This window comes from Pagrus major, chromosome 20, assembly GCF_040436345.1.
Source record: "Pagrus major chromosome 20, Pma_NU_1.0".
Taxonomy (NCBI): domain Eukaryota; kingdom Metazoa; phylum Chordata; class Actinopteri; order Spariformes; family Sparidae; genus Pagrus; species Pagrus major.
In genome coordinates, this window is record NC_133234.1 from 11,229,517 (window position 1) to 11,244,317 (window position 14,801).

The following is a 14,801-nucleotide window of genomic DNA, read 5'->3' on the forward strand; positions in this document are numbered from 1 at the left end:
AAATAAAGGGCAGTTAATTCTTCACTTAAAGTAGCAGTATGTTGGAAATCCATCCATCCATCCATCCATCCATCAGGCTCAGAAGGTATTCCAGACATCTTTCTCCCCAGCAAAGCTTTCTAGATGAGATATATAATCCCGCCAGCGGGTTCTGGGTCTGCCCCTGGATCACCTCCCAGTTGGTCGTGCCAGGTAAACCTCCAAGGGGAGGCACCCAGGAAGCATCTAAAAGCTTTTATTTTTAAAGGTACTATTCACCTAAAAAATGTATTTTGTCATTATCTACTCACCTGCATGCTGATGGAAAGTCAGTTTCGTAGTCTACAAAAACTTTTCTGGAGCTTCACAGCAAAACAGCGTTGCAGCATTCTCCTAAACAACTGAAGTAGATAGGGACTTGTTTTTAAATGTAAAACAACAACAACCCAAACAACAGCCCCAGGATTTCAAATGGATTTTAAAAGACTGTATTTACACCCTCGAGGCACTGTCGAGTTTATGCATGTCCACTTCAGACAGGGTGCATGCTAATGTTTTAGCTTTAGCTAAATAACTATTTTTTTTAAAAAACATTTGGGATCTCAGGGCTTCTAGAGACTTGGATTAAACCAGACAAGCTGTATGGAGCCATTTCATGTTTTCTTTTGTTTTTTATGTTTTTTTTTTTGTTGTTGCCATGAAATGTTTTGTGGACTATGAAACTTCACAGACTTTCCATCACCATGGGGTGAATATATAATGACTGAATTTGCATTTTTGGGTGATCTGTTCCTTTAAACTGAAGGATGACATGGTTTTTCTCTGGGTTGAAAAAATTCTTAGACCTCTTGGTCTCATCAAACGTTTCTACAAGTCATTTAATAACGTCAAACATCTCAAGGTGAGAGCTAAAAAAGAAAGAAGGCTGGCATTCTTTTTGTGAAAACTCAAACTCCATTGTCCAAAATGAATCTTTCTTTTGTCTTTAATGTTTATCTGCAGTGATTCAGAGCTTGTTTGGAGGAACAATCTCACACCCACTTTTCATCCTTTGTCTTTATGGATGCACAGGATATTTAGGTTGCCATAGGAACGTTTCAGAAAAGTATGCGGTGATGTCTGTTTGTGTTTTATGTGAGACGATCCAGTCAGCTGTGGATGACAGCAGCAGGCAACCAGTCGTGTGTTAAAGGTCAGGCCCACCTGTGCCGACGACGGCTGCCAAAAGTCAAGTATACAGACTGCCTTTGACCTTTGAGCAAACCTCTCTATCACAATTGCTGCTATTTTAAGCCCCGGAAATATTTTTATCCATACTTTGTCCTTTTTTTGGTGAATGTTGCCGTCTTCATGACAACAAACTAAATAGGACAGAGAAGCTTTTGGTTCTAGTGCCACAAAGTGATGAGTAGCTTCTCCCTCTCTCTAAAAAAAACCCAAAACTTAAATATAGGATCTTTGAGAGAGGTTTTTCATAATATTAACAAATAAGATTATTTTGAGACATCAGATCAGATTATTATAAAAGCAATCTGTACCAGAAATAGTCTTTTTATATGACAGATGCATATGAGAGATAAGAGAATGCCTAATCACACTTAATGGAGGAGATGCTCTCATTATGAGTAGGATTGCACCTTTAATTGAAATATTCTTGAAATTGCAATATCTATAATAAATTGTAATAAAGTACTGTAGTGCTGCAGAGACTACAAATCTTGTTCTCCATATGTAAAAAAAGACATGTCACAAATGTCACATCATCACAATTTTAATAGGTTTTTTTTCCCACTGAAACTGAAAAAATGATTGTTAACACTAATCTTGAATCATATCACAGAGAATATTCTGTCAAATTAATCACTATATGAATTTTTTTTTACCATATCGTGCAACCATAATTAGAAGCAAGACTATAGCTCATAAACAGTGAAATAGAATCAGTCGTTCAAGTATGATTGATGCATGTGAGTCCACACTGTATGATACTGGACAGTCAGGACTTGGAGATTTAAGAGGTGATTTTAACACTTAATTCTCCAAATGAACTCAAAATACAGACAATAAGTGGCTGCAATAGTGTGAGATTTTTATAGGCTGCAGTGACGTGGAACAAATACATTTTTCTATGGAACAATTCGAACACTGTAAACACTGAAACAACAAACAAATACAGCTTACATCGAAATAATCAGCATGATTAAAAAAATAGACAACATCGATGTTAATTGTTTCAATATTTAAAATGTATCTATAGATTTAAAGCAACAGGAAATGATCTTAATTTGTAAGCTTGTCAGTTTAGTTTGACACCAGCACTGAGTGCACCTGATCATGAGACGCCACCTCAGTTCTCACCACAAGAGGGCGTACTTGGTCAATTTTAACTCGGACTAGTCCACCTCTTCACTTACAGTAAATCACCATCTCCAATCTGAAGCAGATTTAAGGACATTAAACTTATAAAACACTCTTCAAAAGCAGTCCAAAACATCTTCAGTTCAACTTTCGTATTTTGCTAAAGCCTTCGTTCCATCCAGATACTGTTACCTTGGCAGAACCAAATGGCTGCAACACTTACAGGTCAGCTCAGTTCAGCTCAGTTTGGTTCAATTCCCATCCTGACTGTGTTGGATCCACTGTGGAGGTTTGTGTGAGGTCATGGTGGGACTGCTGCGCTGCAGCTTGGCCATTCGAGCAGCCAGGAGCATCAGTATGCCGGTGAGGACCTCCAGGCCGTAGGAGAGCCAGGCCAGACCCAGAGACCAGCCGAAAGAGGTGCGAACATAGGCCAGACCCTCTGGCCCCACCAGCCTCTCTGTCTCAGCCAGGGCCTGGTATGAGTAGATGATGTAGAGGCTCACGCCACACAGGGTCAGCAGACCTGGAGGAAGATGAATCACACACAAACACAGTAGACATTAAAGGGCCAGTTCAGCCCAGAAACAAAAAAATATTTGTCTCATTAAGGAGAACCTGATATTGAATCAAATGAAAACATTGCAGTAATGTAACTTTATTTACTCATTGCTTTGCCAGGTCTTTATGTATTAGAAATCTTCATCTAAGTGGAGCTGAGATCAAGTCACTCTATTCACTGAGAAACATTTTATTTATATTTTGGTTTCAAGGCACCAACACTCCAGACTTCTTAAGGCAAAGCACAAGCTATTATAAAGCGGAAATTCGTACCAGTCAGAGCTCCGTGCTGAGAGCTCATCAATAAAACCCAACAATAACATCAAGCCATTAGCCACCAAAAATCTCATATTGTGAGAGACAGGAAACATGCTGACGCATGTGTTGCCTGCTTACAAAACATCCCAGTCATCAGAGACTAGAATGAGACACACAACCACACACAGTCCCCACAATAGTGTTGCTATTGGAAACCATTATGATTTTGACGGCTTGCTACTGGTTTTAAGGGGATGCAAGTGGAGCTCAGAAGCGACCCACTGTGGGACTAATAATCCTTTTATTACAATTACACCCTGAGGTACTACAAGCTCACTGAGCGATGAGGAAACTGCATCTGATTCTTATGCAGTTCACTGTGAAGAGCTGACAAGCAGAGAAACGCAAGCACGGAAACCGGAAAATACTACTGCTGCTGCCAGAGATGAAACAACACTCCAACCACCAATAGCGGTGAAATCAGATTTTTCTGAGTTAAAAATGGAAAATTTGTGTCCATGTACATGAATTGGAGAGATTAAATTTCATCAGTATATCATAAACTGATTTTTTTATTAACATATTACCGAAAACATGATCTTCCCTTCCTAATCTGTGAATTACACAGATTCAATTTTGTGGCTGTTGACAAACTGAAAATATCTTTTTCCAACCCTAACCCTGGACTACATGTGAACCCTAGATTTTAATGTGACCTTACCGGACTAAACCTGCCATCCACCCCAAACAGCCCCTTTTTAGCAAAACTATCAAAAATTCACTGGTTCCAGCGTCTTGAAAGCGAAGATTGAATGTTTTTTCATATTCTGTGATAGGAATCTGAATATTTTTGGGGTTTGGACTGTTTTTAAAAAGTCAACCAAATAGGCAAGATGTCAGCTTGTACTTGTACTGCAAAATCATGGGATGGAGATAGATTGCCATTTCAGTGTGTCAATCTGTTGGTCGGTCCACTATTTTGGTCCATTTTAGGTCACTACTGTCACTCGTTGCATTTACGGTTCACTTGTGTCGAAGTCAATGTTTTTTTCAGTTAAATGCCTGAAATGAGGTCTGTGGTTAACTCATGCTTAAGAGATTTCAACGTTTTTAACATAAAGTGTTTATGTGTCTTAAAAAGGGGGTTGCTAACAAGTGGCTAAATGGGACATTTAAGGTGATCACGCCCAACAAGGAGACTCATCCACTCAGTAGTCCGTCTTTACAGGCAGACTCAGGTTGCAAACTATGCTAACTCTAACTTTAAAACTTGTAGATTGATCAATTTATAGTAAAGTGCGTATGGTATAGTGTACTAAGATGCTTAGTGACGTTGATGTCATGCGACTGAAGTGTACTTGGTCTAAAGCTAGCTTTTTACTTCTGCCGATTTCCTTTATGTTATAAACTTGTGGTTGCAAAAGAGTTTATTTTTTTAGTAATAATCCAAAATCCTATCCAAAAATCACATAGGATTTTTGTTGAGGAAACCAGGACGATGCTAACTTCCGGGTAAGCCTTCAAAAATAGGTCATCCCTGCAGCACTCTATGCCTCTAAAACTAATGACATCCCCATGTACTTTGTGTTCAAGGTAAACACCACCAGATAATACATTTGGAAATATGTCAGCACAGCACAACATAGCTCCAATCGATCTGAACTCCACTCAGGGAACCGGCATTTTAAAAGTTGTTTGCTTGTGGTCTGACCGTCAGACCTGAGGAAGCATGAATTCAGGCTTTTTACAAGGCAGCATTATAATTTTGTTATTTCGCCGTCCTTTTGATCCATTTATTGTTGTATTTTTTTTCGCAGCGCTCGAGTAGATGCGATTTAAAATTAATAACCCCACGATCAAACTCACGCGAGTAACGTGATGCGAATATTTTCATCGCTTTTGGTCTGAACGCAGACATTAGGCTCTTGGCAATGGTTGGTGAGGAAAAAATGTACTTGCAGCTGTTTATACATTTGTGTTGGGCTTTTTAATAACACAACACATGGGCCAGAATGTAACTAAATCAAACAGAAATATAATTTCAAGATCAGCAGAAGGTCAAACAACAAAAATTTGGGTTATCAACAAAGCGACCAAAAAGAAAAAATGCCTTTCTTTGCCAGAATCGGACTGTCAACAAGTTCACAAGCAGCTGCAATCTAATTCAAGCCACTCCACACATTACCATGTGCTGCTTATTAAAGGGAGACTATAAAGAGTCTTTTTAAGAAAGCGTTTATCCATCACAAGGTCTTCTTTATGGAGGTCATAAGGCGTCGGTGGACTAGTGCCAAAGACATCCAGAGGGCAGGGTACTGCCAGACACCACAGCACTATCTTTAACTGCACATAAATAACCTGATTACTGTAAACAGCTTTAACATGGTTAACGGTAATCTAACTCTCCCAATAACCCAAATTTAGATGATTTGTTTGATAGAGAAATCATTATAAAGGTGTCAGGTGTGTGGTAGCAGGAATATAGCTGCATGTAAGGTTTACCTGAGACATGAACACCATTTTTATGTTTGCACAAAAAACACGTCTGTAACAACCAGCTGTGATTCTCTTGGTTCTCATGGTTCTTTATTTGAAATGCACAGTTTTTTATCCAGTTTACTGTGTTACCTGTGTGGCATTTAAAGAGATTAGATTAACACACAGCAAAAGAAAGAGGACTCCGGTGTGTGACAAGCAAGTTTAATTTGACTGACCACTGATTAATCTAGTTATTCTATTTAGTTCAGATAACCAGGTTAAAGTGATAGTCTGGGTCTTTTCATGTGGGGTTGTATGAGGTACTTATCACTGCAGTAGATGACCGTCAGCTCTCTTTTAGCCACCTAAAAGAAGGCCCACCTAAAAATATATATACGATTAACTTTACGCTGTATTTTGAACAAGTTTTGGTGCTTTTACCCAAACAGCTGATCTGCAGCTTAACAGTGCGGGGCAGGCACAGCTGTGCTTGTGCATAGGAATACGGACGTTGCACGGTTGAGGGAACATAGTGTCAAAGGAAAGGGCTGTCTGACTGCAATGTTCAGCGCCAAACATTTTCAAAATATAGCGTACACTTAAACTGATATATGTTTTTTTTTAGGTGTGCCTTCTTTTGGGTGGAGGAGTGAGAGGGAGCTGTGACATCATCAACCTGCCGTTGGTGTCGTCGGCACCCACCTCTACAGCTATACTATCGGACCATCGCATCTTGCAGTACAAAGTAGTATTATGAGACTCAGAGGCCGACAAAAGAAAATAGTACGGAGGTGATTAACAGTGGTTCCTGTCTGGACTCTGGTAAATGATAAAGACCTGGCAGGTTCAGGCGTGGTCAGGAGAAGCATAAAAGTTGAGTGGAGTGAGACGGAGGTGGGGCATCATCAGCCTGGCGCTGGTGTGGTCTGCACCCACCTCTTGAGGTTTACTTCCGGGCTACCACCTTTTGTGGTACGAAGTGGTATTACGAGACAGGACTAGCTGGGGCTAGCTGGTTAGCATGCTAACTTCAGTATATATAATTACAACACAACACAAAAATGTCTTTCAAAACCGTTATTTAACATTCTGCTGATAATTTTTGTTATTTTTTAATGTTTAAAAATTAAGATTTGTGTAGCTGCACTGTCTGCCGAGGAGTCACAAAGTAGTGACGAGTCAAATAAGCAGGAAAATCCATTTATAGCATTTTGGCACCAGTGTAGTGAAGTAATACAATTTATTCCCAGATCAATATTTTGTTCCAACCCTAATATGAACATTAATGTGTCATTTGGCCTAACCTACTATTACTTTTACACACAACTTCTCAAAAACATACAGCATATACCTTATCTGTTTAGTTGTACCTATTATTATATTATTAATATATTATTATACATTGCGCATATATTTCATATCATACATTTTGAATCTCTTTGCTGCCCACACGACCCACCAACCTGTTATCCCCCCGGGTACAGTTTTCGGGAGGCCTTAACAAGAGTTATCCTCAAGTGTCCCGCACTAACAATATGAAATTAAAGACGTTATGAACGGAAATTTAGGAAGCAGTCGTTTCCAAGACAATTTTACTTCACTGTTGTGCCTCCCCACAGACCAATAAAAGCTCTCATATAGACAGTCCCACAGTCCACGATGAAGCACGTCTGATGTAACGAAGGCAAGAGCGTCTATGCACACAGACACCAAAACACACATAAACACACCTGCCCAGTCATGCATACCTAACCAATATGGCCAATTCAAACAGCCAATCAGTTCTGGGTGGTAATAAACGTCAGTCCCTTTGGCCACAAGAGGTCAATAACTATAACTGAGGTCAGTTTCAGCTCTGCACATAAAGTGCTGCCGTCTGCTCAGATGAACCACATGGCCCTGCTTTACTGCCACACTCCAGCTGTACATATTCCACCGAACCCCCCGACGCTTTCAAGTGTTTTTCACTTTCTTCTGTAATAGCAACTGTGCATTAAATGTTGAAAGAATGGAGATAGTAATTGTGAGCATTTTCTCATCTAAACCAAAGAAAAGAAAAAAGCAATCTTATCTGTACGTGCTCTTTAATCTTATTTTTGATCATTCTGCGTCTGTGTTTTCCGTCAGAACAACCAAAACACTGAATGAAAAATGACTTACATCATTTGTAAATCATTATCTAGTAAAGTCGCTGATGGTTAAATTTAGCCACTTAAAGGTGCGATATGTAAGATTTTAGTTGAAAACAATTGAAAATGTTTTACCAGAATGTGAAGAAATAACAGTTTTGACATTACAACATCTGTGTATTGTGTTGCAGAGATATCTACTCAAGTTAGCATGCTAACCAGCTAGCCCCAGCCTGTCCCGTACCGAAGCTCCTGTGTTGCCGGTAGCTACAAACATCAACACTGTGCTCTGAGCTCCCAGTCTGGACCACCAGATGCACGGCTAACTGATCTACTTAGCTGATGGCAGCTACAATTAGCAGCAGTTTGCAATTACTCTAGTGATCAGTTGTTTTGAGTATGAATTGGACAGGTGGTCATTTCTTACATATTGCTCCTTTAATTTCCATTGCATTCACATTACAACACAGCTGTTGTTGTGGCTAGTGAACGTTAACTTGCTCCCACCAAGACTGTTGATCACTGACGAAACACAGATGCCGTGTGAGACCAAAGTCGTTACACTGTTGGCTCACAAACCTTGTTAGAAGCTGGAACCAACCGTCCAACCAGACAAACATTTTAAAATGATTGATTCATACTCATAAGAATGTTTTTAAGGAAAAGAGATACTTTTATTCTGCAACTTTCTGCAAGCTCTGTAGATATCTTATTTTTTCTGATCATTTGTAATAACATCAACATGACCTTTAATTAACTGTACTGGGATTGCCATATCCTTTCACTTGAAAGCTGTGTGCGAACAAATCAAACCCTGAGAATAATAGTTCCCAGTGTATTTACATTTTTAAAGCAGTGGAAGTCGTTTTCCACTTAACGTATGTTGGGAAAATGCTGTTCACTTGTGTGCACTTCTGTGGTATCCTGGTCCTCACCACACACGGCCATTTGAGTGAAATGATCTTTAAAAGCGTGTGTCGAGACAATTTACTGTTCTCTCCTTTGTACCACCACCTAATGGCTCCTGCTTTATTTAACACTGAGGCAAATGATCCAAAGCAGAACAGTGTTGATGCGTACCTCTCTATTACACTCACTGTGATATATTCTGTCGTTTCTATTAACACCATCTCTCCAGCTTAGTGGCAATCATGTGTAATTTCGGTGCTTCAAACACCACTGAATCTTAAGCGTGATGACTCCCGTACAGACAATGCAGGCACAGAAGATGTGAGACTACACTGTCCAGACTGTGGAGATGGAAATTCCCTGTGCTCTTTGAAGTACTGCCAGTAGTAAAAGACACAGGCAGCAATGATTGATCTTGGTGCATGAGTGCTACTGTGCATTGTGGTTTGTCTTTTAATGGATCTGTCTTGGATGGGAAAAAAAAAAAAATCCCTTATAAATTTACTGACATCAACTTCAAGCACGCACTGGGGTGAAACAGCTCGACTCCAGAGTGACAGCACACCTGAAGAGTTAAATAAGCAAACTTGTACTTACTGCAGACGAAGAAGTAGCAGGCCGTGCCGGTGAGGAGGACAGGGCTCCGAGCCAGGGAGCTGACCAACCCACAGATGCCACCAAACAGCAACAGGACCAAGCTGAAGGGGAGCACCACCACTATTGCGCTGTGCATGTCTGTGTATAAACACACACACACACACGCAAACAGATGGGTTATGGGGCATCTGTTGGGTTATGGCTGTCTTGACAGTGAAACTTCATTAGCAGATATGTGTAATGGTGAGCACAGGGTTTCATAAAAGAGCAGAGACTCACACAGCTCAGTCTCAGAGTATCTGGAGTAGTCAGCTGTGATAGAGTCAATAGAGTCTGCCTGCACCTTCCCACCTGGAGGTTACAATACAAATAAAGTGGAGAAACATTTAAGGTAAAAAATTACCTTGAAATCTCAATAATTATGAAAAAAAAAAAACTTATGGAAAAGTTGCCTACCTTTATTGGTGCTCCACAGTCCCGAGTGTGGAGGGACTATGTCTTCATAGTCGCTCGTGTTTATGGGAGTCATATCTATGATGTACCAGTAGTCGGTTCCGAGGGAAGTCGCCAAAAAGGCGAAGCTCAGCATACCACAGATGCCGGCTGTGATCACCAGAGAGCCGAAGGTTACCTTCATCCTGTCCAGGTGAGGGCTGAACTCACGCGTAACGGTGATGGTGTTGGCTTTAACTCTCCTGGTGTTGATCCAGTCTTTTATTCGTTGACGCGCTGGGTGCAGGATGCAGGAAAAAAAGGAGAAAAGCCACAAAATTATGGCAGTGAGGTTTCCTGTGGGAGCAGTAATTCAAATCTGAAAAAATGTATATGGAGATCAGCTTATCCTTGACTGACTGGACCAAGTGACAAAGCTGCAAGAGGATGATACCAGACTGGAGAGCAGCAGCTTCTGTCAGGGAGGGACTTGATTGTATTCGGGAGGCGCACACGTTTACGCACCGACAGGAGGGAGACAATATGGGAATATGGGGAGTCAGCTGCGCTTAAACTAAATAAATGAAAGGAGAATGAGGATCAGAAGCAACTGGACGTAACAATCCATGAATTGTGTATCTCCAAATATATTACCATCACCAAATAGTTTCAAAGATGACACAAGAAACAAAAGAATATAGCCAGACCTTCCAGTGGCTGCCAAAGTTGGCCCGCAAGATGTTTCTGGCAAAAATGTAATTATTTAAAGTGTCTTTGAGTATCACGAAATGCGCGATATAAATAAAATGTATTATCGTTATTTAAAAAATATGTAAAAGAAAATGTAATGAAGAGAAAATTGTAATATGATGTTAGGTAAACCTGTGCTTTAAATAGACCAATTTAGGATCACTAATTATTCATGTTTTTTTCATAAACTGAGCCAGTGGTGACAATTTGTGGCTGAAGTCAGACAATTAAAGGAACATGGAAAAAACAAGTGGGGAAAAAAAGGACCTTTGAAAGGTTATCCTGGCAAAACATTTTTCTTGGAGATTTAAATCAGACTTAGAAAATGCATAGCCAGAATCTTTTTTGTTTTACTTGCCTCATTGGACTTCTGTATATTACTGCTTCAGATGATCTTGACTTGCTTTTGGTCTGTGGTTTCGCATTAAGTTTCAGATTTGGCCCTGAGAGAAAAATTTGGGCAATTCTGTTTTAGTTTATTGGTTGAATAACTACCCTCTTGCTAGATTCACAGCAGTTGTCACGGCAGTATACCGGAATCAGGGAACACCCTTATATGAAAATTGACATTTATCAGACTGTGCACATTTTGCTGTAGCATTAATAAAAATATATACATTTCAAGTCTATATCAAGATCGTTTTTCATTTGATATTTTGTGGAAAAAAATAGTAAAGCAAAAGAAAACCCTTCTGTTTCCATTCCTTTAAAGATGCAATAGGTAGGACTTATGATTGGAAACATTTCAAACTTACTAAAATTATCAGCAAATATGAAGGAATAACAGTTTTTACATTATGACGTCTATGCATTGTGTGTCAAAGCATATTTAGCATGCTAACCAGCTAGCCCCTTCCCGTCCAAAACTCCTGTGCTGGCTGTGTTTACACCAACACTTTCCTAGTGCTTCGAGCTCCCAGTCCAGACTGCTAGCTGCACAGCTAACTCAACTAACAGCAGCTTCAGTTGGCAGCAGTTAGCTGTAACTCTGACGATATGCTGTTTCATATTCAGTCAGGGTATGAATTCAGCAGGTGCCACTTCTTACATATTGCACCTTTTAGGGTTACTGTAACTGATAATTGTGTAATAACTTGATGTTTTCTCAGATGGTTATACTTTAAAGATCTCAAATCGTTGACAGCCTATTTCACATATTTTCAGACTTTCCAATATGATACAGATAATAAAATTCACCATCAGAACCAACATCAATAAATAAATGAATAAAAGGTAACCAGAAAGAACGCGTTTAATGAATAAAAACAGACCACATGAAAACGGAAGACATTAAAAGATAACAGATGTACAGTGTTACAAAGAAGACATACGCAGGGAACACAGAAATGAGATCAGGGAGAAACCAGGCAGCCGCTTTCCATCTACAATTACTCTCTCACATGCCGCCCATCTCATTCATCAGCATCCATTCTCCTGTCACTCTTCACCCATGGCTGTCTTGATGATATCTCCTCTTCTCAATTTGGCTGCCTCTTCCAACTTGGTGAGGGCCTCGTTACAGGATTTGTTCTGCGAGTGGAGGAAATGAAATCGGGATCAGAAATGATGCCAAGGTCCGATGTTAACACAGGAACCAATGTTTTGTTAGTGGTAGTCTCAACAGATAGGATATTATCTCCATTATTCTCTAAGAGAACAGATTGGAAAAATATTTTAGCTGTTACATAGTTTTATTTGACTAAAACAGTAAATTGATTACACTGATTGCATTATGTAAGTCAGTAATTTGAAAGTTATTGAGTCCACTGAAGAACATACAATCATGAACTTGTGCCTCTCCTTCTGTAGTTTAAAGAATTCCTCCACAGTCAGCTCCGTTACTTTCTTCTTCAGGGTGATGAAGTTGCAGGATGGTGAATGAGATTTGTGCTCCTTTCTGGCAACAAAACGAGAGAGTGGTTAAGAGGGACACAAATATTTCATTTCAAGGAACATGTGCAAATTGTGCACACACACATTGTACAGGTCTATTAGACTGAGTTGACATTGTACCACAAAAACAACTACAACTAATTAATTCCTGTGAAGAGGTTGGTTTCCAATACAAGTCTGCTTTCTGTGTAGAAGACAGCTGCTATAAACTATGTTAAGAATTAATGATACTTGTGACAATCACACAGTAGCTCAAGCAGTGTCTTTGTAATGACCATGGATACAAAGCAAATATTTACATGGTTACAGAGAGTTCAGCTAGTTAATGCCTGAAGTGCTGATGCATCAGCTGCAAACACTGCAAAATTATATAATACACCAAGGAGGAAAGTCTTATGAAATATAACAACATAAGTGGACAATTTCACTGGAAATGAAACTGTGGTCTGTAGCAGTGATTTTACACATTAAAGATCAGTTTATCTTTCATGTGAAGTACCACTATGCCTGAAAAAACAGTTATACGTCTTTTGAGTTTTTTGAAGACTGAGAAAATATCCATGATGATGTCTCGAGACTACAATTTTTAACAGAAAGCTTTCAGTGTTACAAACTGAAGGGGGGGGTTGAAAGACCTGGCTGCTTGTCAGGCTGAGAGGGTCTGAAAAAAGATGTTATCGAGTTGCCTTACGAGAAATTAAGGGATCCATTGTTTTTAGAGTTGACCCATTAACAGAAAGAAAACGTCAAGGTATCTTTGCCTCTGCTACCGCAAACTTGACCATTCTTGGTTAAATCCATCTCTCAAGCCTTATGACTCGACACTAAACCGCTGGAAATACAGAAATGTATTTTGCTTCACAACCGTCTTTAATACCATCATTTTCTTTTTTCATTGTTTTTTGTGAGCCATTTGTCTGTCTACCGAACTGAAGCATATTACATTTGTTGCTACACCAACCTTGTCTCTCAAGAACTCGACTAATTAAAAAATAAGATGAACTTAAATCGATAAAGCAATGATACTGCACAAATCTCCTGTCCCTATTTTTGCAATCCTAACCCATGAGCCGAGTAATGTGGTTATCTTACTCCGGGTCATCCTCCGGCTCCCAGCCCTCCAGCTCTTTGAGGCAGAAGAAACACATGGCGATGTCTGGACTGTTGTCTGACGGTGTGTGAATGAAGCCAGCTTTGGCCATCTGGAGAAACACATGAACAGACAGACAACATAAAAAAGCTGTACTTAATGTTAAAATTACTGGATAATTCATTGACTAGTTGACAGACATAAAATTAACAACTTTATTGTTCCGTAAAGCTTTTATTAAGCTACAATGCCAACAACTATTTCCAAATAAAACCAAAAGCATTATTTAGTTCTAGCTTTTCAGTCAGGAATTACTGCTGTTCTGTGTTTTTTCATCATTTTAAATGGAATTTCTCTGAGATTTAGACTGAACAGACCAAATGATTATTGAGGAGAATAAGTGTCGGATTAAATCAATAATGCCTTTTTTAAAATTTCAATTTTTTTATTTGTCATGCCAGATTTAGCAAGAATGCTAATTTATTTTCATAGTCCCTAGGCAAGTACCAGAAAGGGTAACATTACAGGTAACAATAGACAGTTGTACAATACACGATCAAAAATGTACAAAATACATTAAACTACATTTACATAATGGTTAGGTGCAGTCCTAAAATGTCAGTTGTTGGTTTAAGCCTAATGAAAATAATCGTAAGCCTTAATGCTAGTTATTTCACCAAAAACAAATGTTATCCAAGTCAATAATGTGCTTCATCATGTCGTCCTTCAGAATCATAGTTAATAACATTAACAATATCTAAAAGTTACAGAAGTTGCTTTGTTAGTTGACCTCAAATAAGAGGGCCCTTTATTATATTAGCAGCAAAACTTAGCTATAACGTTAATGTTACATTTGACAACTAGCTAGTCCTAGCCTATCTATTTGGCTAATGTCAGAGTAAACATTTGGATAAAAAGATTTTAATACCTAGCTACTGGCAAGAGTGATTTAAGTTATCTTCTAACTTAGCTGTAAAACTACAGTTAAACCCTCGGGGAGGTTAAAGCGTATTTCATTTTAATATCAGCTGTTTTCTTTATTTAAAGCTAACTGTTGTTGTGCTAGCAGTAGCAAAAGTCAACCGTTTCAAACATTCACTCACGTTCTCCGGCGTACACGAGCAGCCCTCGTCGAACGGCCACCCCTCGAAAGTTTTCAGTCTGTTCTCATAAAAGTACATTTTGATATCGTCTTCGTTACAAGCGTCCATTGTATTTAGTGGCGAAAAAATTAAATAAACTATCAATAACTTTAGCTTGAATCAGTGTGTCAACACCACCAAAAGCCTCCGAGCTAAACGGTGTTTTCAAATTTCGGCGAATACTCGCTTCGACTGTTTTGATTGGCGGAGGAAGACCACGTGCTT

The 14,801-nt window shown here is 39.2% G+C and overlaps 2 protein-coding genes across 2 annotated transcripts; both read right to left on the bottom strand.

The window, feature by feature from the left end:
* Positions 1-2,588: 2,588 nt before the first annotated feature.
* Positions 2,589-9,906, bottom strand: tmem235b (transmembrane protein 235b). Its single transcript, XM_073490183.1, has 4 exons — positions 9,726-9,906; positions 9,549-9,620; positions 9,270-9,407; positions 2,589-2,863 (listed from the first exon to the last, which is right to left on the bottom strand). Exons 1-4 carry the CDS (start codon positions 9,904-9,906, stop codon positions 2,589-2,591), a joined length of 666 nt encoding a protein of 221 aa, XP_073346284.1.
* Positions 9,907-11,685: 1,779 nt separating this feature from the next.
* Positions 11,686-14,773, bottom strand: birc5a (baculoviral IAP repeat containing 5a). The gene is made up of 4 exons (XM_073490035.1): positions 14,538-14,773; positions 13,437-13,546; positions 12,231-12,348; positions 11,686-11,981 (listed from the first exon to the last, which is right to left on the bottom strand). The coding sequence occupies exons 1-4, from the start codon at positions 14,643-14,645 to the stop codon at positions 11,889-11,891; spliced, it is 429 nt and encodes a 142-aa protein (XP_073346136.1). The 5' UTR covers positions 14,646-14,773; the 3' UTR covers positions 11,686-11,888.
* Positions 14,774-14,801: the final 28 nt, after the last annotated feature.